General features: G+C 52.7%; 1 protein-coding gene across 3 annotated transcripts in view; it reads right to left on the bottom strand.

The window, feature by feature from the left end:
- Positions 1–14,675, bottom strand: part of RAP1A (RAP1A, member of RAS oncogene family) — a 28,583-nt gene extending 13,908 nt beyond the window's left edge. Inside the window, exons 1-2 of one of the 3 annotated variants that reach the window (XM_030965691.1) lie at positions 14,552–14,675; positions 478–547 (exon numbers count right to left, since the gene is read on the bottom strand). Coding sequence is in view for 1 of the 3 variants with exons in the window: in XM_030965693.1 (XP_030821553.1) it covers positions 478–485 (8 nt within the window). In the remaining 2 variants the exon portion in view is untranslated. Of the gene's footprint in view, positions 1–477; positions 548–723; positions 766–14,551 lie in introns of those variants that run through there. The other 2 variants (XM_030965692.1, XM_030965693.1) reach the window with 2 other exon arrangements.
- Positions 14,676–21,970: the final 7,295 nt, after the last annotated feature.

Below are 21,970 nucleotides of genomic sequence, written 5' to 3'. Positions count from 1 at the left end.
CAGTATCCAGAGGCAGCGCAGGCACAGCATCCCTGAGCAGGACCTCGGTGATGCAGACACAGCTGGAGCTCCAGCTGAAGAGTGGCTGCTCCCTGCAGCTGCACCTTGGCTCACCAGGCCCTCGTGCCCTGTCCAGCAGCACCAGGCATCCTCCCCCTCCTGCAGCAGGGCTGGCCCAGGCAGGAAGGAGCACACTTGAGGGTATTTCCCAACACAGGCTGGGGGAGGCCCTGGGGACGAGGGCTGAGGCCCCTCAGGACACAAAGCTGATGCAACAGTGAGCTGGTTCTGTTTCTAGAGTTTCAGCAGCTCATCAAGAAGTTCATAATTTGGGCAGTGGGGAGAGAGAAGCGTGAACCAAAATCAGCAAACACAGCACTGAAAGAGAGAGTGCAAGAGCTTCACTTATCAATTACTCACTCCAATGTGCACAGAAATTTCATTTAAAATATGACGAGAACATTAAAAATCTCTTACCTTGGCATAAAAGATCTCTCATCAGTGTTAGCAGCTCTACTGAAGGTTCTTCCAGGCTCCCCACGAGGAACTGAAAAAAAGAAGAATTTTAAAAAGAGTTAATAGCTTTTCAAGTGTCAGCATTTGTGAAGCATCTCTGCAGTGCTTCAGCTCCTGCACCCCCAGCACCCAGGGGCTCTGCTCTCTGCTCGGCCCCAGGAAGATGCACTGGGATAGAGGGAGAGGCAGGCAGCAAGGGCCACTCACCTGGCTGTAAGGAAGGAAAAAGGAATAACTCCTTGCTTGCTCATCACCCACACCTCCCCGTCTCTGAGTTTCACCAGGAAAGCGGAATATTGAACGTTTCCAAGGGAAGAGCGGGGTCAGCACTGTGCCCATTTGGGAGAGAAGCACAGATGTGCTGAAGGGCAGCACCTCCAGCCAGGGCTGGCAGTGCCACCCCTGTGGCCGTGCCCTTCCCATCTCCCAGATGAGAGGCAGATTCCTGGGCTGCTGCAGCCACGTGTCCTGGTTATTTTTATCCTGGCAGCTCAATGCTGAATCGTGGCTACTGTAAACAAACCTGGTTCATTCTCAACTTGGAAATGTTCTCCGTGCCAGTTTTCTTCAGTTACTATAAACTAGGCCATGGAAAGTGGTGGATTTTCCTTTTTTAAAAGTGTCAACTAAACATTGCTCAACACTCTACCAAAACCCCTCCATTACTCAGAGCCATGTTGGCAAAACAAACCCAAACCCAGCACTTGTGCAAGGGGAAGATTTACGGCGATCAAAACCACACTTGAACTGACAGATTCCCTCCAGAGTTAAAAAAGAGTGCAAACAAACAGAGAATGATGCAGCAGCAAAGGCTGGAAACACCAGGCCCAGGATCTCCCCTTGAACCAGCCCTGGCTCTGCCCAAGGACAGCTCCACTCAGCACCTGCTCCCCCATTTGTTCTACACCGTGTTCAGGGCTGCTAAATGACTCAGTGATGTCTAAAGCACATGAAATACTTGCCTAATGCTCACCAAAGCTGTCATCAATTACACAATGGCTCCAGAGCCGTGCAGAGAACAGGGATGTGCACCCCAAAGGATAAAGGGGCTTGTGGAAATCCCACAGCTCAGGAACAGGGATGTGCACCCCAAAGGGGGATTGTGGAAATCCCACAGCTCAGGAACAGGGATGTGCACCCCAAAGGATAAAGGGGCTTGTGGAAATCCCACAGCTCAGGAACAGGGATGTGCACCCCAAAGGATAAAGGGGCTTGTGGAAATCCACAGCTCAGGAACAGGGATGTGCACCCCAAAGGGGGCTTGTGGAAATCCCACACTCTTTAGCAGATACCGCCCTTGAACAGCAGCAAGGCAAACACTGCCAGAGTTTACCCTGCTAGTTAGCAAGGAGTGTTTAATTAATAAAATCACTGCCATGGACTCACTGGTTCACAAAACGAGCCCCTTCTCCAAGGCAGTCAAAGTCCCTGGCTTCAGGGCACAGGGAAACCTCCTCCACCTTTCCTGAGGCCGCCAGCACCAGAAAAATGAGAGGGAAGAGAAAAACAAAAGCCTAAAAGACCAGACTAAGCAGAAAGCAGGACTTCAATGTGACTTCAAAAGCACAGTTTGACAAACTTCCGCTCACAGACTCTGCATTTACTTTCTTCCTCATTATCACTGCGGTCTCTGACACCAAAGCAAGTGTGTTTTAGGTATTAACATTACATAAGAGGTAACATTTTATAATTTGTGCCAGAAATCTCAGCCTCAGTTTTGTAATTTTAACACCAAAATCATTATCATTTCCACTGCCTGCTTTCAGCATCAAATCAAATACCAATCAAGGCAGCCAACGTGTAATTAGCTATGCACAAGCCTGCTGTAGGATGAGTCAGGACCCCACTGAGGGGCATTCCTGATGCTGGAACACACAGGCTGTCCCTTGTCCAAATCATCAGTAACCCAAGTGTAAATGTATTTTCCTTCTGTTTTTCAGGTAACAAATAACCCCAAAAAGACCCAGCAAGAAGCACACATAGAAAATAAAGCTGGTGACAAGCCAAACATGCAAACAGGCACGTGAGAGCACAGGAGAACAACACTGGCCAGAGGTGTTATCTGAAGAGCTCCATCAGAAAAGACATGAGAGCAGCCTTCAAATCTCGCATCCATTCCAAAACCTCCTGGCCCAGGTGTGTGCAGCGCAGAGCCACATCCCCATCACCGCTCTCTGCATCACCCCACATCTCCTGGGGCCGGGCAGGCTCCTGAGCCAGGGCCATAAAGGCCTGGGCAGAGAGTAAAGTCCTCCAGCAGCAGAGCCCTGTGCTGGGCTGAGCTGGAGCTTCCAGCAAATTAACTGCAGCCCACACAAACACGGCACAGAGACAAACTCCTTGGAAAACAGCAATAATTCTGTCATTGGAAATAGTCATTTTGTGCACAAACACTCTGGGATTGATCCTCCTCAGCCAGTAATCTTTTGTGCAATCAGCTTCACACTGAACCTGCAATTTCAAATAACATAATGTTAACTTCTATGGAAGTGGCTGCCTAATTATTCACTGGAAATTGCTTTGCTATAGAAGCTCTCCAGGCAAGGAACAAGGGCTCTGGGCAGCTAAAGCCTGCCATGCTGAAACGGCTAATTTATTTTTTGTCCTATTGCTCTGCACTTGCAGAAAGTTGCTAGGGACATGTGCCAGCCAGACAAAGGCAGGGGAAAGGAAGCCAGCAGCACAACTCAGAGCCCAACACACTCTGCATCCCCAAATTAGAACAAAGCCCTACGTCAGGGGCTGGAGCTGGCAGCTCCCCTCCAGCCAGACTGCAGCACTCTGCAAATTAATGCCAACGAGAGCTGCAGGCAGGACACAGCAGTGAGCACACCGAGGCAAACACAGCCTGCTCAGTTCCCAATGCCTGCTACAGTTTGAGGGCAGGGATGGCAGGGATGGCAGGGAGGGCAGGGATGGCAGGGAGGGCAGGGAGGGCAGGGAGGGCAGGGATGGCAGGGAGGGCAGGGACTGGGAGGGCAGGGACTGGGAGGGCAGGGACTGGAAGGGATGGCAGGGGTGGCAGGGGTGGCAGGGGTGGCAGGGAGGGCAGGGACTGGGAGGGCAGGGATGGCAGGGAGGGCAGGGATGGCAGGGATAGCAGGGATGGCAGGGGTGGCAGGGAGGGCAGGGACTGGGAGGGCAGGGATGGCAGGGAGGGCAGGGATGGCAGGGATGGCAGGGAGGGCAGGGACTGGGAGGGCAGGGATGGCAGGGATAGCAGGGATGGCAGGGGTGGCAGGGAGGGCAGGGACTGGGAGGGCAGGGGTGGCAGGGAGGGCAGGGATGGCAGGGATAGCAGGGATGGCAGGGGTGGCAGGGAGGGCAGGGACTGGGAGGGCACAGCTCCTCCCAAGCAGCACCACAGCCACATTCACCATTTCTCCTTTTCATGCAGCCCCACTGGAGTAGTTCAGCAGAGGGCTTTACACCATTCAGAGTTCTCCACAGCATTTTTTTGAAAGAAAAAATAAAAAAACCACTTCCTTTCCCCCTTCCTCATCAGCCAAAGACGTGAACATTAAAGGGCAAATCTGCCATTAGACACAGCAGCCGCTCAGGGCACTTCCTCCTTTTGCTGCCTATCACATCCACAACTTGCCACTGATTTTTAAGCCCTATAAAGTTTTTCATTCCTCTCCATTTCCTTTAGTGGTAAAAATATTCTGACCTTTCATAAAACAGATTAAATTCCAGACAGACCTGAGGAGGCTCAGTCGTAGCAAAGACCAACTCCATTCTACTTGGAAGGAATAATTCGTTGTGCTGATAGTAGCTTGGCAACATTCGCCACTATTCTTCCTGGTTTATATAATAAGAGTAAATAAGTGACATGAGGTAGATAGATTGCCACTGAAAGTTCAGCCTGCACTTTAATTATTTCATTTCTGCAGCAGTAGTGACGAGACATTGCCCATAAAGCCCAGTTTGAGCTTTCTTGGTCTCCAGCATAAAAAATATAATGGAGAGAAGAAGCTTCCAGGCCACTAAGGGTTCTTTGAAACCTCTCAATGAAGTTGCAGAGGTTCCAACTGCTCTTCCCATGTATTTCAAACTGGCATTGGGTGGGTTAAGATTAGGTATTGGGAAAAAGCCTTTAAGGGCAGTGAGGCCCTGGCACGGAGCAGCTGCGGCTGCCCCTGGAGCCCTGGCAGTGCCCAAGGCCAGGCTGGACACTGGGACAGGGGAAGATGTCCTTGCCATGGCACTGGAGGGGCTTTAAGGTCCTTCCAACCCAACCCATTCCACGATTCTGTCATTTACACCCAGCAGTGATAAATCCTAAGACTAACACCAAGCCTCTAAACACGGGGCACGTCCCATCTCTTCAGGAGACCGGGCTAAGTCACAAATCCCAGAAAATACCGAGACTCTTTAAACCTGCCTGGCACAGCTGCAATAATCTGTGTTTGTACACTGGCTGTGAGCGTGCAGCCCGTTCTAAAGGTCAGCTCTGCATGTGCAGCCCAGAGATTTTCACTTGCCACAAGCAACCAGCCCCCCCATTCCCACGCAACCGCCGCTCATTAAACGCCTCTTTTAACAACAATTTCCAGAATGAAAAGCCCCACTGACCATATGGCCACTTATTAATACTACATTTGTTTATCAGTTTAAATAAACCCCCTGCAGCAATGAGTATCCGTGTAATGAGGACTTAAACACAGCTCACAAGGGATGTCCTGGCACTGCCAAGTGGGACTGCACCTCCTCAGTGCTTTTCAGGGCAGATTTCAAGGCTTGATAGGAACCTGAATGGCAGTGAGTGCACAGAATTAACTGCAAACAGAGGGGAAAGTAACAGTTTCATTACGTTTCGTAAAGAAATTAAGTTATTTAATGTGGCGCTTAATCCTCCAGTATTTAGCTCAGCCCCTTAATGCTGCTTCCTGGAACCTTGGGCCAGAGTGGGGGTGGAAACTGAATTTTCTTCTACAGAGAAAATGAAACTTTCTTCTGTGTGAAGGCTTTAACTGAAGGAATATTCAGACAGTCATTAACACTTCAGTGGCAGAGCGAGAGCTTCGAGCCAGAGGAGTTTTAACCAAACCACTGCCAGCCCTGGCCTCTGCACCAGGGCTTCTCTGAAGCTTTCTAATCCTCCTGAACCTGCTTAAAAGGGCAAAACTCCTTTGACAATTCATCCTGGAATTTCCTTTATGGTGAATAAAAGGTGACATTAAAGGAAACAGCTCTGATAGTTTAATCAGTTTTATACGAGCCATTTCAGTATTTATAGGTCAAGCTTGATTACAACCAAACCAGACAATTACAGAGCTGCCTTTAACCAGCAGCAAGGCCAGGGCTGGGGCAGCAGAGGGGCTGGATTTGACTCAGGAAGGGAGGACACATCACCCTGAGCAGCACCAGCAGCAGCCACTCCTTCCCTGCACCTCAGCAGCACTACTCCAACAGCAACCAAAAGAGCCTTATTTTTAGGATTTTTAGGATGTGCCTTTGAAATGATAAGACATAGGGTAAAAGGAAAAAAAAACATTTCTCCCACATGAGTATGTGAATTTGTCAAACACAAGGCCTGGGGACAGGAGGTTCTGCACTCTGCAGGACCTGGGCACACAGCTCACTTCATCTGAGTGCTAATTGCCATCTCCACAAGTTCTGTGCCTTCCTCGTGGTGAGAACACCTTCCACCAAAGTCAAAACTTCCTCTCATCTGTTTTCTGGAGTAAATCTGCAAACAGAGCACCAGCCCAACCCATGCCCTCAGCACAGTGCTAGCACCATGGTTTTAAAAAGTTCCCAAATCTATTTCACCTTCCACCCATGGAGATGCAGGGGATGTGAACCTGGCATGAAAAGGACAAGGGGAGTTACAGCAAGAAAAGGACAAGGGGAGCTACAGCCTGAAAAGGACAGGGAGAGTTACAGCAAGAAAAGGACAAGGGGAGTTACAGCATGAAAAGGACAGGGAGAGTTACAGCAAGAAAAGGACAAGGGGAGTTACAGCCTGAAAAGGACAAGGGGAGCTACAGCAAGAAAAGGACAAGGGGAGCTACAGCATGAAAAGGACAAGGGGAGCTACAGCATGAAAAGGACAAGGGGAGCTACAGCAAGAAAAGGACAAGGGGAGTTACAGCCTGAAAAGGACAAGGGGAGTTACAGCCTGAAAAGGACAAGGGGAGTTACAGCAAGAAAAGGACAAGGGGAGTTACAGCCTGAAAAGGACAAGGGGAGCTACAGCAAGAAAAGGACAAGGGGAGCTACAGCATGAAAAGGACAAGGGGAGCTACAGCAAGAAAAGGACAAGGGGAGTTACAGCCTGAAAAGGACAAGGGGAGTTACAGCCTGAAAAGGACAAGGGGAGTTACAGCAAGAAAAGGACAAGGGGAGTTACAGCCTGAAAAGGACAAGGGGAGCTACAGCCTGAAAAGGACAAGGGGAGTTACAGCCTGAAAAGGACAAGGGGAGCTACAGCACCCAGCTCTGCAGGTCAGCTGCATCCTCCTGACGCCTGCTAAGCCACCCAGCTCACATTTGCTCTGGTGCTGAATGGATTTGGACTCAATTATTGTGTTTGTGACAAGGGTTTGGGCAAACAGCTCATTTAACACAGGCTGCAAAGTACTGAAATCACAGAAAAAAGGACAAGACCCACTTTCTCAGAATCACACCACCCAGGAAAGTGCCCTGGAGCATTACAACATCTGTTTGATCATTTCAAATGGGATTCCTGAAAAAGCTCTGACTGCATTCTAGTGATCAATACGCCAATGCAGTGTATTCACAAAACAAGGCAAAGCCGTAATAATATTGTAACCTCCACAACTTCATAAGTGATCTGATGAGTTAAAAGCCCTAAATGCATAAATATTTCATGAGAAAGGCTGTCTGGAACCACTTCAGTCTGTATCTTGAATCTTAATGTTATTTTCAGCTACAATTAGCGTTATAATCTAAAGCAGAAAGCAACAATTGGCTAGATTTATTTTATCTTCACCCATATTTACTTCATCAATCCAGCAAGTTTTCTGTTCTTCAGGCCTGATACCCAGTAACTGTTACTCTGCACAGGACTGACAAACACATCAAATCTCAGGGTAAAGCAAGATGTGCTGGAATGAGACTGTTACACAAAAAAAGGAGAATTGCACCAGAAATAGCCTTACCCAGTGAACTATGAGTTACTTTTAACCATCACGTGGTGAGTGGCATATAAAAAGATATTATTCTGCATGTCAGCTGTCTGTAATGAAAGTTTTCCTCTTCTCAGCTGCCCCTCCCTACAACTTCAAGTTTATTTGCATGAGAGAAAAGAATATTGCATAAAAATACAACATAAAAGGCACTGCATCCAATGCATGCAGCTGAAGTGCTCCTCCCACGTCCCCGCTGCTTTCCAGACTGAGGGTCTGTTTCCAGGTGCAAATGTGGGAAATGCCTGCTTGCACCGAGGCTCCTGCCTGGGACACAGGGCATGCTCAGCCTGCGCTGCCCTCAGCTCACACGCAATGCCCCACTCCAACATGACAAGTTCACATTTTTGCAGCATTAGAACACTGCAGAACACAACATCAGTGAATCCAACAAATATTTCCACTAAAAAAAAAAAAAAAAAAAAACCCAAAACATTCCAGGCAGCCTTGAATGTGCAGTCATTGACCAGGGCAATGCAAGTGTCTGTTTTCCTGCAATGCTCCAGCAAGCAGCAGTTATGCAACACAGCCCATTGACAAACACGCTCCCAGGTGCAGAACATTCCCAAAAAGCAGGGTTCTGACAAAGCAACAATTCCTACCACAGAAACGCTCGCCCTGCTTGTTACATGGAGCACATTTCTCAGTGCATTTTGCCTTTGAATAAAGATTTGTTTCAGCCCCAACACAGCCGCTGCTGTGGCCACATCCAGACCTCTTGCTTCAGTGTCCCAGATGGATTTAAGTATTTTCCATCTTATCAATATTCACAATAAATAACAAGCCACAATGCCTCGGGCCACCTGCTCAACAGGACTGCCACTGCCTGGCTCCCCACATTTTGAGTTAAACAAAGTCAAAGAGGTGAAGAGCCAAGCCAAGCACCTGCAGCCACGGGCTGTGAGCAGCCCTGGAGATTCCTTTTGGGCTGTTTTTCCTGTTACCTGTTTCTTCCCTGGTAAAAAAGCCCAATGCAGGGTCAGAGTCCCCCTCAGACTGGTGATTCTGTTCACCAAAAGAAAGCAACCAGCAGTTTCCAAAACATACCAAGAGCATCTGGACTTCTCAACCAAAAAAATCCAACAGGCGCCTTTCCCTGGGTTCAGGTGAAGCCAGGGCAGCTGCAGTGAGGAAGTGCCTGTTCAGGTAGAGCAGGTATTTCCCAACTCCCAGTACCTGCTGGAGCACTCGCAGCAGGGAGCAGAGCACACATCAAAACATCAAAACACCGTCTTTATGTGGCCACCCGACCTGCTCCAGCAGCTGACACGCTGAGAAAGAGCCCCAGCCCTGCCCTGGGCCCTGCTGCCACAGGAGAAACAGAACCAGGCAGTTCTGAGCTCACCTTCACCCAGGGCTGCTGCCTGCACAGGCCTTTGAGCACAGCCTCAAATACAGAACTTACAGACCCAAAATGACTGCAGATCCAGTGAGGGATGGGTCCTGGTGTCCCATTTTCTCCCACACACACCCCTAAGGATCTTCCCACAGCACATGAATGCAATTTAAGTTTAAACACAGCATTTCAGATCAGGAATGTAACGCTCAGTGCCTCCTCCTTGAGCACCACCCTTCTTCCCACAGCCTCCTCATTTAAATATTGTTAAATGGCTTGCTCTACACAACTTCATTACTGCAGCATTTGCAAGGGAAGAAGTGATCTCTCAGCAACCAGTTCCTGTCCCTCTGCAGATCAAAACTTGTTTCATAGCAGACCTGGGAGTGAAATGGCACCAGAGGTGCAGCACAGAGTGCTTCAGTGTAGAAACCTGGTACCAAGAGCTGAGCAGGCCCACGTGTGCCCTGACTGATGCTCTGCTGTCACTGGGTCCCCTTTTCTTCAGAGGGGAGCTCAGAAAACAGGCACTAATTAACAAAATTATGCTATCACAGGAAATAACAGGAAGCTTCTCATAATGAGCCATTTAGCTCTGAAGGGTTTCAGCCAGACATGTCAAACCAGCTCACAGAGGATGTCAACAGGCACCAGCACAGCTGAAAAACAACCAGCAGAGACCCTCAATCTGCTGCAAGAGAGAGGCAGCTCCAGGTAACTCTCATGAACACGGGCTGGTCCTTGCAGGTAACAACCTGGTACCTCTGAGACCCAATGTCACCTATCTGGAACTACTCTGGCACCAGAGTGAGGCGCAGGGCACGCTCCTGCCAGCTGTGCCAGCCCAGCAGAGTCACCACAGCGCCCTGCTGCAGCACCAGGCTGAAGGACCCTGCCCTGCTCAGGCCTGGCAGCAGCTGCAGGTTCCTGCTCTCTCCTCCACTGGCACAATTAACGTCTATCTTCTCACAGCTCTTTAACCCCTTCTGCTCTGCTGTCACAGTCCAGCAGGGCTTCACTCACCCAGCGCAGACAGTTTTTCACTCTGATGTTGGTGCTGGAGACCTGAACTGCAGCAGCTGGGTTCCCACTGGGCTCTTGCTTCCAAGAGGCTCTGAGTGCTCAGCAATGAAGGTTCCACAGTGGGAAACAGAGGATTCAGCGTCTGCCTTGCCTTCCTCCCCTCCCAGGGGTGAGTAACCCACCACAGCTCCATCCCACCACCTCCACTGAAACCTCCTGAGCCTCATGCTGCCTTCCAGGACCTGCAGGGAGCCCAGGGGAAGGATGGAGAGGGACTGTTCACATCTCACACAAGGTCTAACATCTGAGACAGGCTGGACCAAGCAGGAGAGCTCAGCAAGATGAACTGCTCTTTCTTCTTTCCAAGAAGACTTTGGGACATCCTTACTCATCTCTGCCATTAGATGTCATGTTTCCAGCAGCAGCAACTTTCCTGAAGAGCAAACACAAATGCCTACAGGAAAATTTCACCCTGGGATTTAGAAACACCCTTTAAAGAAGACACTTTCATTACAATTCTGTTTCAATTCTAATTAACTATTAAATAAAAAAGAAAATAAATAACTACTTCAGCGCTCAACATAAAATGAACTGAGGCTATACTTAACCACCATCCTCACTACCTCGTCTTCAAAAAATAAACCAACAACCCCCAAAACCAAGGCCAAAAAATCCAAACAGCACCCTTGGACTTGACCAAGTTTCAAATGTTGTGTCTCTCTTGAATCTGCTTCTGCAGAATTAAATACACAAAGTTATAAGAAGTGACTGATGTTCAACACTAATGTGGCTCATCAGAAATGAAAAGAAAGTGATAAAATAGTAAGTCTCCCATATTACCCTAAAACCCAAAAGTTTTGATCAGGATCCACAGCCAGAGCCAGCTAAGCTGATTTTGGCAAGGTTGAAAGTAACACTGGATCAAGGATAATTCTGAACTTCAAACAGCTACACAGAAAAAACACTTCCAATATAAAGCCTAAAGGTTTGACCTTATGTATGTTCAAAAGATACACTTTGTTTTCTCTAGGAAAACAGATAACAGGTTCCTGTTGTCAGAGCGTTAGGATTCCTCTTGAAGATGATTTTTTAAAGTCTGCAGAGCTGCACAGAAGCAATCTGTTCTCTAAACACTGAGCACGAGTTCAAAGTGCCACTGAGCGCGCTGTGCACGTGCAGGGTACAAGAAAAAGCACTGCAATATAAAGTACAAACAAATGCTTGGAGTTGTTTATGCCCAGGATGATGATTCAATATACAATTAAAACGTTAATGTTCAAGTACATCCACGTTACCCTCCTGCCATTTAATTACTTTACAGTTTTTTTAAGAACAGTCCTCAGACTGGCTGAGCAGCCACGAAATGTATCACTAATAACCCATGTCTGTATATTTGCAACTTATGGCTTCAAATATAAACTGCTGCAACGCTCTGTGTAAACACGAGCCTCCAAACAAAAGCATTAACCTGTCACTGGACTTGCGCTGTGCGAGTAATTCAGCCCGTTTGGCAGGAGATCCTCTCAAACCTCCAGCAAAGCTACTTACCCTGAAAACAGCCACGCCAGGGCCAGGACACGTGCTGGCAGGATCCTTCCTGGGAGCCCTGGGTGCCAGCCTGGCTGGGACAGCGCTGGGCCTGGGCTGGCACCGAGGGTCCCCCAGCCCTGCAGTGCTGGGCATCCCCAGGCACAGGCTGGGAGCGGGAGCTGGGCATCCTCACACACAGGCTGTGAGCAGGAGCTGGGCATCATCCTCACACACAGGCTGTGAGCAGGAGCTGGGCATCATCCTCACACACAGGCTGTGAGCAGGAGCTGGGCATCCTCACACACAAGCTGGGAGCAGGAGCTGGGCATCCTCACACACAGGCTGTGAGCAGGAGCTGGGCATCATCCCCAGGCACAGGCTGTGAGCAGGAGCTGGGCATGCCCAGGCACAGGCTGGGAGCAGGAGCTGGGCATCATCCTCACACACAGGCTGGGAGCAGGAGCTGGGCATCCTCACACACAGGCTGGGAGCAGGAGCTGGGCATCATCCCCAGGCACAGGCTGTGAGCAGGAGCTGGGCATCATCCTCACACACAGGCTGGGAGCAGGAGCTGGGCATCATCCCCAGGCACAGGCTGTGAGCAGGAGCTGAGCATCCCCAGGCACAGGCTGGGAGCAGGAGCTGGGCATCCTCACACACAAGCTGCCCTATAGTACTGGGCATCCCCAAGCACAGGCTGTGAGCAGGAGCTGGGCATGCCCAGGCACACGCTGCCCCACAACTGCTGGGCATCTCCACACACAGGCTGCCCTGAGCAGGAGCTGCTCTGGAGCAGCTCTGGAGCGATAACTCTGCTCCCCACCAGGATCAGGCAGTGCCAGCACTGCGCATGAAAACAGATTTTTATTTTTAGAAGCGGTGCGAGCACAGCACTTCCTGCCGGCTCCACCTTGAAGAATGACAGACGCTCTGTCACCCTCCATTCCAAAAGCAGCATTTCACAACTTCTGCTACCTGCCACAACACAGGGAGGCAAGGGACAATCTGCCGAGAGCGGCAAGTGACAGCTTCCCAGTTTGTAACTTGGCACTAAGAACTTCTGTTGGAATATGTTGCCAGTCTTCGCTCACGTCAATAAATCGATGCCTTTTTTCCTGCCACGGGGATGAACAGAACATTAAATGTTTTTATTTATGACACTGATTTTTTCCATAGCAACCGGATGTGAACACGGCATTCCCAGAGCAATGAAGTCACTATAGCAACATGATAATGATGTCAGAATAATCAGACAGCATTTCATACTTGTGAAATACGTGGCTTCTGTGAATTCAGAAAGTTGCAGAGACCACAAGAGCAAGAGTGCTCCATCTGGAACTTCCCTTTAACTTGCCTGGTTTTGGATAACTTCTCATTAAAGGCACAGAGCTTTGCTAATGCACCATTTTCTGTTTCTCCAAGCTTCATCCATTACTTCCTGAAACTCTCACAAATTCCCGCATTAAAACCCAAGGATCCGCTACACCAGGGAGAATTACTGGCACACCATTTCAGCATGAGAAAAGCAATGACACAAATCACAACAGTGAAACATTTCACAGCAGACAGGCACTGTCAGCTGAACAGACGCTCTCCTCAACTCATCAAATAATCTGGTGTCTCTTTGCGGGGAGCAACACAACTGCTCAGAGAGAATTACAGCAGCAACAGAAATTACAGAGTGCCGATACAATACTCTGAAGGCAGACAGGCGTTTTCAAGTCAAACAACTATTTTAAGAAATATTATCTCCCCTGTCAAGCTACTGAAAGGAAAAAACCCAGAGTTTTCATGGTTTGCCCTTCCTGTTTGCAGCTCTTTCCAAGCTGTGCGGAAAGCAAGACCCAACTGCAGCTCCGCGTCAGTCGGAACTGGCTCGCTGTGTCCAAACCCCAACCCTCCCAGAGGAGGAATCCCTGCACCAAACTCACCCGTTCTGGACCTCAAATATCGCCAGCAAAGACACCAATTAACGAGACGTACCTAAACACCAAAGTTTCTCTATGCAGAGAACAGTTTCTCTTTAAAGCGACTGAACAAAGTGCAAGAACCCTTTTCAGAGCTGAGGTGGTCTGAGACAACCGGTCCTTGGGAGTGGAGGAGAATGATGGGCTGGGAGGATGGAACGGAGGGTGAGGATGGGCTGGGAGAATGAGGACGGAGCGGAGGATGAGGACGGAGTGGAGGATGAGGATGGAGCGGAGGATGTGGACGGAGCGGAGGATGAGGACGGAGCGGAGGATGAGGATGGAGTGGAGGATGAGGATGGAGCGGAGGATGAGGATGGAGCGGAGGATGTGGACGGAGCGGAGGATGAGGACGGAGCGGAGGATGAGGATGGAGCGGAGGATGTGGACGGAGCGGAGGATGAGGACGGAGCGGAGGATGAGGACGGACCAGCCCGCTGCTCCACGTGGCTCACGGGGTCTCCCCCTTGGCTTGTCCCACCTGCTCAAACCTCCTGCCGCCCATCCGGGCCGCGAAGCGGAGCGGCTCCTGCAGCCTGTCCCCTGTCCTGCCGTGCCCTGTGCCCGGTCCTGCCGTGCCCTGTGCCAGCCCACCGTCCGTGCCTCCGGCCCCGCTGTCCCTTCACCTCCGCACAAGCCCCTCGCCCCTTCCCAGCGCGGGGAGCGCGGGCCGCCCCGCACGCACCTGACCGCAGGAGCACCGCGACAATTCCGCTGACCGCCCGCCCGGTGCCGCACAAGATGGATGTCCGGCGGGGCTGGGACGGGACCGGCCGGCCAGGACGGGGCCGGGGCCGGGCCAAGCCGCCTCCCCCGCGCTCCGGCCGGGCCGCGGGCAGGGAGCGCCCGGCGCGGCCCCGCTGCCACCGCCCGGCCCCGCCGGACTCCGGCCCGGCCCCGGCCCCGGCCCCTGCCCCGCTCCGCCCGGCCCGCGGCCTCGCCAGGCCCCGCCGGGACACCCGCGGCCGCCGCTTCCCCGGCGCTGCCCCGGCCCGGCCCCGGCCCCCGCCGCCTTCCCCGCTCACCGCCGCCCCCGCGCCGCCTCCCGCCGCCGCTCCGCCGCCGCTGCGGGCCGGGGCTGCCGCTGGCGCTCGGCTGCTGCCGCGGCCGCTGCTGCTGCTCTGCGCGGCGGCGGCGCCGCTCCGCTCCGCCCTCCGCCCTCCGCGGCCCGGGGAGGAGCCAGCGGCGGGCGGGGACGGACGGGCCCGCAAAAGTTCCGGGAGGCCGGGGCAGGTGCGGGGAGCCCGGCGGGAGCGGCTCCGGGCCGGGGATGCGCACCCGGCGGGACCGGGCCGGGCCCCTGGTGCGGGACTGGAGCGTGTCCGGGGCAGGGCGCGGAGCTGTACCCCCTTTAAATTGCCCTTAATTCGCTTCAGTAGCGTTCGTGGGTTTTCCTTGGAGAAGAACTTGGAAGGGGCTGGAGCGCCGGGAGCGGCTGGGAAGGGGCTCAGCCGGAAAAAAGGATGCTCCGGGGGACCCTGTGGCTCTGCACAGCTCCTGCCGGGCAGGGACAGCCGGGGGGATTTGGGGTCTCATCCCAGGGAACAGGGACAGGAGGAGGGGGAACGGCCTCAGGCTGGGCTGGGGAGGGGCAGGGTGGATTTGGGGGGGAATTTCCCCATGGGAAGGGCGGACAGGAAGCAGGGTGACTGCGCTGAGGGTGTTTCCATAGGGAAATGATGCTGCATCGCTCACATGGGACAGGACAAGAGTCACCAGGAGGTCACTGAGCGCTACCACACCGCAGGGCTCAGGAACAGCACCACACCACCTTCATCCCTTAAAAAGCTTCTCTTGAAACACAACACTTCAAACACTTTATTTGTTTAGAAAAGCGTGAAAAGACAGAACTGTAACATTGACGTGAAGTACACATGCAATTGACAAGAAACAGGCAAAGCGCGGGAAGGGGAAACGGCGCATGAATGGAAACAGCACGAGAATGTCCTGATGGTGTTTTTGTCACAGGTTTGTAAGTGACACACGGGGAGGATCAGGTCAGGAGTCCAGCGCAGTCACTGATCGCTTCATCTGCCCCAACTTCAACTACAATTCAGCTCGGCACACTCCAGAAAAGCTAATGTCAACAGTCAATAAATTTCAGGGCTTTCTTTCCTCATGAGGAATGTACAAATACCCCAGGAGGAGCTGTAGTCGCTTCCATGGTTGGAGTGCCCGGCTCCCCATGAGGTGCAGAGGGATCTCTTGTGTTTCCAGGCACTGTCACCTCTCACATAACCAGGGACAGGAGCAGGGCTGGCTCTGGGGATGCTCCTGGTGAGGCTGCAGAGGACAGTGCCCCAGCAGCAGCAGCAGCACACACCCACGGGCCTCCCCACACTCCTCCATCGCTGCTTGCAAAACTTCAGGGACACGAGCGCATTCACTGAGGTCTGAGGCTACAGCAACAATAATTTAGCAGTCATGCTGTCTTTCATCCAGAACGCCAACAAAAATGCTAAATATTATTTGTCTGGCTGTACAGAAAACAAAGATTGAATGACTTATCCAAAATCCCCAGCAGTGAGCAGCCAGGAGAGCTCAGAGTCCCCACTCACCCTCTGTAACTGCACCTGCTGCAGTTCTCCCTCTCACAGCTTTGTGTGTGCAGCAGAAATAAACACCCAGCGCAGGATTTTGCTTCCAGGTACAATTTGTGGCTGCTGATAGCGATCTGTAAGTCCCTGTTTTTATGGCTGAAGAGGTGTCTCCCTCCCTGGGGACCACCGTGAGCAGGTGAATCTCTGTTTGATGGGAATCTCTGGAGGCAGGGTGATGTCAGTGAAGGATTTCCACATTTGTCCCTGCAGGCCTTGGCAGCCCCAGCAGTGAGAGGCTCGGGCACAGGGGGACAGTCGGGGTGACAAAAGCATCTGCCTTCAAGGATGCTCAGCACTCGTGGTTGAGCAACTCGTTTCTTCAGAGCACAGACGTTATCGTGAAATCTGTGAACTTAGGAAGTTACTGCTCAATGTTTAAAAACATGAGGTGTGTCTGGCAAACAGGTAGGGGCAAAATATCAGCAGTAACTTCTGTTTTAAAAGCTGTGTAAAAACATATTCCTGTGGGCAGAAACTGCAAGGGATGCAATTCCCTTAACAGGCTCAGGGTACATGGAAATGTTTGAGCATTCTGCAAGGCTTTACCCCAAATTTCCTTGGAAATTAAAGCTTTAACAACCTTTGCCCCAAATATCAACACATTTGCAGCTTTTCCCACTGAGCACTGGCTGAAGAGTTTTATTGTATCCAAGAAATCACACACTTATCTCTTTCATGGCTTGTGGAGCATCTTCCAAGTTTCAGAACAATAAGGGTCCGGGCACACTGAGGGCCTGACTCAGCAGGACACAACTCCTATTTGATGTGAGTTCTGGGAAGGGTGACTTTTCCCCCCATTTTCTGCAGGTTTGAGTGGAAGCTGATAACATTTATTGCTGAGTCAGACTTTGCAAGTACATGAAATTAGATCTGGATGAATGTGAACCTGGTTGTGAAATGATCAGAAGAGGAGAAGCAGGTCCAAGTTCAGCTGAAATCAGAGGCACTTTTCCTAGTGGCTCCAGCAGGGAATAAACGTGGATCTCTGTTCCTCCCAGCCCCAGTCCTGCCCTCCTTCAGGCAGAGCTGTTTCACTCCTGCCTGCTGCTCTTATCTCCCATCCAGCAGTGGGTTCTGGTCAGCAGACCCAGGCTGTCAGCAGGCTGTTACCTCCCGTGTCCACACCTTGGCTGTCCGGGGGCATTTCCCCATTTCTAACAAATCCCATCCTTGCAGGGACAGCCCCAGGGAGGGTGACAGCCCTGGCAGCTGCCTGGAGGGGCAGAGCCTGCTGACAGCCCCGGACCAGGGCTTTCCACTCCGCACCAACAGCAGCAGCGCGGGGTTATGAGGCAAAGAGAATCGATTCTCTGCATCCTGTCACACACAGGACACAGCCTGGAATGTCCTGGACACAGCCCAAGAAATCCAGTGACCCTCCACACTGCAGTTTTATTGGAAAATGGTGTCATTTATCACAGCCCATCTATTTATACAAAACAGGAGTTGCCACAATAACTTCTTTCCCACACTCTGCAGTATAAATCCATTTATATTAAATTACATCAAGATTTCTCTCCCCTTTTCCTGCTATATGGCAGCAGTAAAAGACTGAAAGGAAAACACTTATTTATCCCAGAATCTGCAGCAGGATTGCAATTTTTCACCTGCTTTTGCAGCTGAGTTGCAGAGCTTGCACTGAGGCTTCTGCAGGCAAATTAATATGAAGCAGAATCCCTCAGGACTTCTTTTATTCCAAAACAATAATTGCCCAATTGGATAAATTATCACAAGTTCAGCTGATGTAAATATGTAGCTAAGGCCCATTTGCTGATTTAATGAAATTCAGAAACAATTTGTGATTGCATAATGACCTTGGATTCCTGGCTGATAGAATCAGAGGGCTGGCAGTAAATGAAAGTGGGTTTGACACCATGCAGGCTAATAACACATTATCCTTTTGCTCTGGCTGTCAGAAGGGAAGGTGCTGCCTCCATCCTGGGCCTGTCCTCAGTGCCTGAGCTGAAGCTGCACGAGGAAGGAGCTGGTGCCCTCTAAACTTACCAAAACCATTCTTTAGACTCCAGTCAAGGAAGAATCAAGAGAAAAACGCTCACTCCAAAGACCTCAGCACAAGCCTTTGAAGTGCAAGCATAATATTTTCTTTACAGATGAGATTGCAGTGTATCATTATGAATAATGACTTAATGATGTAATTAACAGTGAGCACCCACATGGCTGCCAGCAGCTGCCCTGGCTGAGGGTCACAGAGCTCACACCTCACCTCCCACGCTGCCCTTGGCAGGGCTCTGAGCAGAAAGGATCATTTAGCAGAGCCCAGCACCCCAAGCTCTGTAGGGCAGAAAGGATCATTTAGGAGAGCCCAGCACCCCAAGCTCTGTAGGGCAGAAAGGATCACTTAGCAGAGCCCAGCACCCCAAGCTCTGTAGGGCAGAAAGGATCATTTAGGAGAGCCCAGCACCCCAAGCTCTGTAGGGCAGAAAGGATCATTTAGGAGAGCCCAGAACCCCAAGCTCTGTAGGGCACGAGAGGCCCAAGCCCTGAGCCTGTGCCCAGGGCACACAGGAGCAGATTCCCTGCACAGCCCATCCCTGCTCCCACTGCAGGTCTGTTCCAAGCCCACTGCCCGCCTGGCTGCAGCTCCCAGGTAATTAGGCAGATGAGCTGGGAGCTGTGGGATCTGGGGAGGGATCCGAGGTCCCGAGCAGGGCTCTGCCAAGGTTCCAGCAGGTTTGCAAAGGGAAAGCCTGGACTGGCCCTGGGCAGCCACAGCAGGAGAGGCCCAAGCAGGAAAAACTGGGACAGCAGAGCTCAACACGAGCAGTAACAAGTGTTATTCCTTCAGCTGACAAACGTTGCTCACTGCTCAAAGGCAGCTGCAACCACACATTTTGTATTACCCAACTCCTTCCTGTGCAGCCCTGTGGAGCCAGGCACCGCTCACCTCGTGTGCCTCCTCCATTTCTGGGTACCAAACCTCCTCCTCCTCCTCTGCTGCCTTCACCCATTTCACCTGTTTCAGCTGCAGCTGCCTTTTCCCTCTTCTATTCTGTAAAATCCAGGCAGTAGAGTGGGGGCAAGTTGGGGGAAAGGAAAGAAAAAACCAAAGATAAAATGAAAGTTAACATGTAACTGCAAGAGGAAGTCAGAGACACCCTTTGACTGGGTTTGTGGAACCCACACATTGAGACAAACATTGCCTTGAAATAAAATGTCATATATATATTGAAATGAGAGAGTGCCTAACTCAGTAAGTAATCCTTCCCATGTCTCCTTTCATGAGGTTTCAACACTTGTTTTCTTTAAACAGTCACACAAGGACTGTATTGTAGCCAAGGGGCAATTTTTGATTAGCAGCTAAAAGCAGCAATCCAGGCATTTGTCTATCAGCTCCTGGAGCCCTGCAAGACCCTTGGAGGTTCTGCATTCCCTGTCCCAGTTAATGAGTGGTTCCACTCGGGGTCAGGGCCAGCCTCACCCAGGGGTCAGCCCTGCTCGTGCCCCAGGCCAGCAGCACAGGGCTGCAGGACAGGGTTTGTAAAGGCGTCAGTGAGGGAATGACGAACTCACCTGTACCTGGAGAGGAGATGTGTGCTTCCAATTAGTGCTGCTCTGCTGTCCTAAGAGGACTGAATCATGGCCCGCCTTGGAGACCCTCCAGCACCTTCATTCCTGCTGCTGCCAGGGGTGAGCCTGTCCAAAAGCAGCTGTGCCAGAGGCAGCTCCTGGGCTCCCTTTAATAGCTGCTCCAGTCTAATTATGATTGCAGTAACACTTAGACTTTTGACAGCACTCTTTGTCTTCCGATTACTTCCTGAGCTCAAGTGAATGACCCTGGCTTTGAGCCCCTTTCTCGGGAAGAGCAGGTATTTTCCTTGGGGAGGCTGAACCAAGCAGAGCTGAACGGGAGGGAGCACGGGGCACCTGTGTCTGCTCCCAGCTGAGCTTCCCCTGCCCCCAGTGCCGGCCTGGGTCCCAGGGCAGCAGCAGTGCCACAGCCCGAGCCCAGCTCTGCAGTCGGCTGTCGCCTCCTCCGCGGATCCTGAGTCACTTCCACTCCTGCAGTGACTCAGAGGCTGTGCCTGGAAAGGCTGGATGTCCTGCGTGCCTCCCACCCTGCCCTGTCCCCCCGGGCAGGGGGCAGCGGTGCCAGTGCACTCGGGGATCTCCTTGGGGCACCCTGGGGCACCCTGGACACACTCGGGGATCCCTTGGGGCACTGGGCACACTCGGGGATCTCCTTGGGGCACCCTGGGGCACCCTGGGCACACTCGGGGATCTCCTTGGGGCACCCTGGGGCACTGGGCACACTCGGGGATCTCCTTGGGGCACCCTGGGGCACCCTGGGCACACTCGGGGATCCCTTGGGGCACTGGGCACACTCAGGGATCTCCTTGGGGCACCTGGGCACACTCGGGGATCTCCTTGGGGCACCCTGGGGCTGTGGAGGGAGCTCCCCAGGAGCTGTCAGTGCTGTCTGTGCGTGGCTGCAGCCCAGCTGAAATCCCAGTGACATCCTCGAGACGTTCGGGTGTGCTTTGGCTCCCAGCACTTCCCTGTGTTGCCCTTTGAGAAGGGAGTGTTTGCATAAATAGCAGCTGATGCATTTGCAAATCGCCCGTCTCGCAGCCCAGCGCAGCGCTGGCAGCGAGCAGCGATGGAGCAGTTGCGTCTGGAGTGAGAAATGCAGCAGATGGGGCTGCAGGCCGGGCAGGGAGGGTTGTGCCTCACGGGCTGGGGGTGTCCCAGCGCTGTGGCAGGGATGGGAAAAGCCCGAACCCCTGAGAGCGGAGCTGCCAGGCCAGCGGTGTCCCAGCGCTGTGGCAGGGATGGGAAAAGCCCGAACCCCCGAGAGCGGAGCTGCCAGCCCAGCAAGACCTGAGCAGGGGGGACAGCCCAGCCGTGGTGCCCCTGGGGCTGGGTCCTGCCCGTCGGGCAGAGCCCACTGGGAGCCCCAGCTCTGCACCCAGGGCTTGGTGGGAGGGCTGGCATGAGGCTCCAGGGCTGTTTCCCAGCCAACAAACCTGCCAGGGATGAGGGCACTTATCTGCCGGATCTCACGTTTACCCTAAACAAAAAGTGTCCAGGAGCTGCTGCCCCGTTTGATAGATCAGGATGGGAGCTGAGCTCCCGGGCTGGCGGGGGCCGGCTCCTACGTTTGCCTTAATGACAGAAATCTCCACTTGTCTTTCCAGAGTTACAGAAACCGCAGAGGTATCAGAGCATTTCATCGCTTGTTTTACTGCCTGGGCTGTGTGTTGTGGCGAGGAGCTGCATTCCAGACTGACGGCTTCTCCCGATGGCTCCTGTCACCGCCCCGATGGCTCCTGTCACCCTCCGATGGCTCCTGTCACCGCCGTGCGCTGCTGCGGGCACCTCCCTGTCCCAATAGCTCCTTGGACATCTCAGCAAGTCTTTGGGCACCCCGGCAGCTCCTCGGACACCCCAGCAGCTCTTTGGGCACCTCCCCAGCCCAGCAGCTCTCTGCCCACGCTCCCTGCTCCGTGCTCGGTCCCTGGGCAGGATGCGGGGCAGCCCAGCCCAGCCCAGCCCAGCCCAGCCCAGCCCAGCCCAGCCCAGCCCAGCCCAGCCCAGCCCAGCCCGGCCCAGCCCAGCCCAGCCCAGCCCTGCCCGGTGCCCGCAGCCTCGGGCCGGGCTGGCCGGGACCCGCGGGCTGTTCTCCGCCTCCTGAGACCCTGCAGGCACCCACTGCTGCCTCTGCCGCGCCCACGGGGCTCCCGGGCTCCGGCTGTCCCGGGATGGGTCACTCCCTGCCCTGTCCCTCCCCTCCCGTTCCCGTGTCCCGGGATGGGTCACTCCCTGCCCTGTCCCTCCCGTTCCCGTGTCCCGGGATGGGTCACTCCCTGCCCTGTCCCTCCCGTT

This window comes from Camarhynchus parvulus, chromosome 26 (assembly GCF_901933205.1).
Source record: "Camarhynchus parvulus chromosome 26, STF_HiC, whole genome shotgun sequence".
Taxonomy (NCBI): domain Eukaryota; kingdom Metazoa; phylum Chordata; class Aves; order Passeriformes; family Thraupidae; genus Camarhynchus; species Camarhynchus parvulus.
The sequence above is the reverse complement of the archived record's forward strand: the minus strand, read 5'-3'. Positions and strand labels throughout refer to the sequence as shown.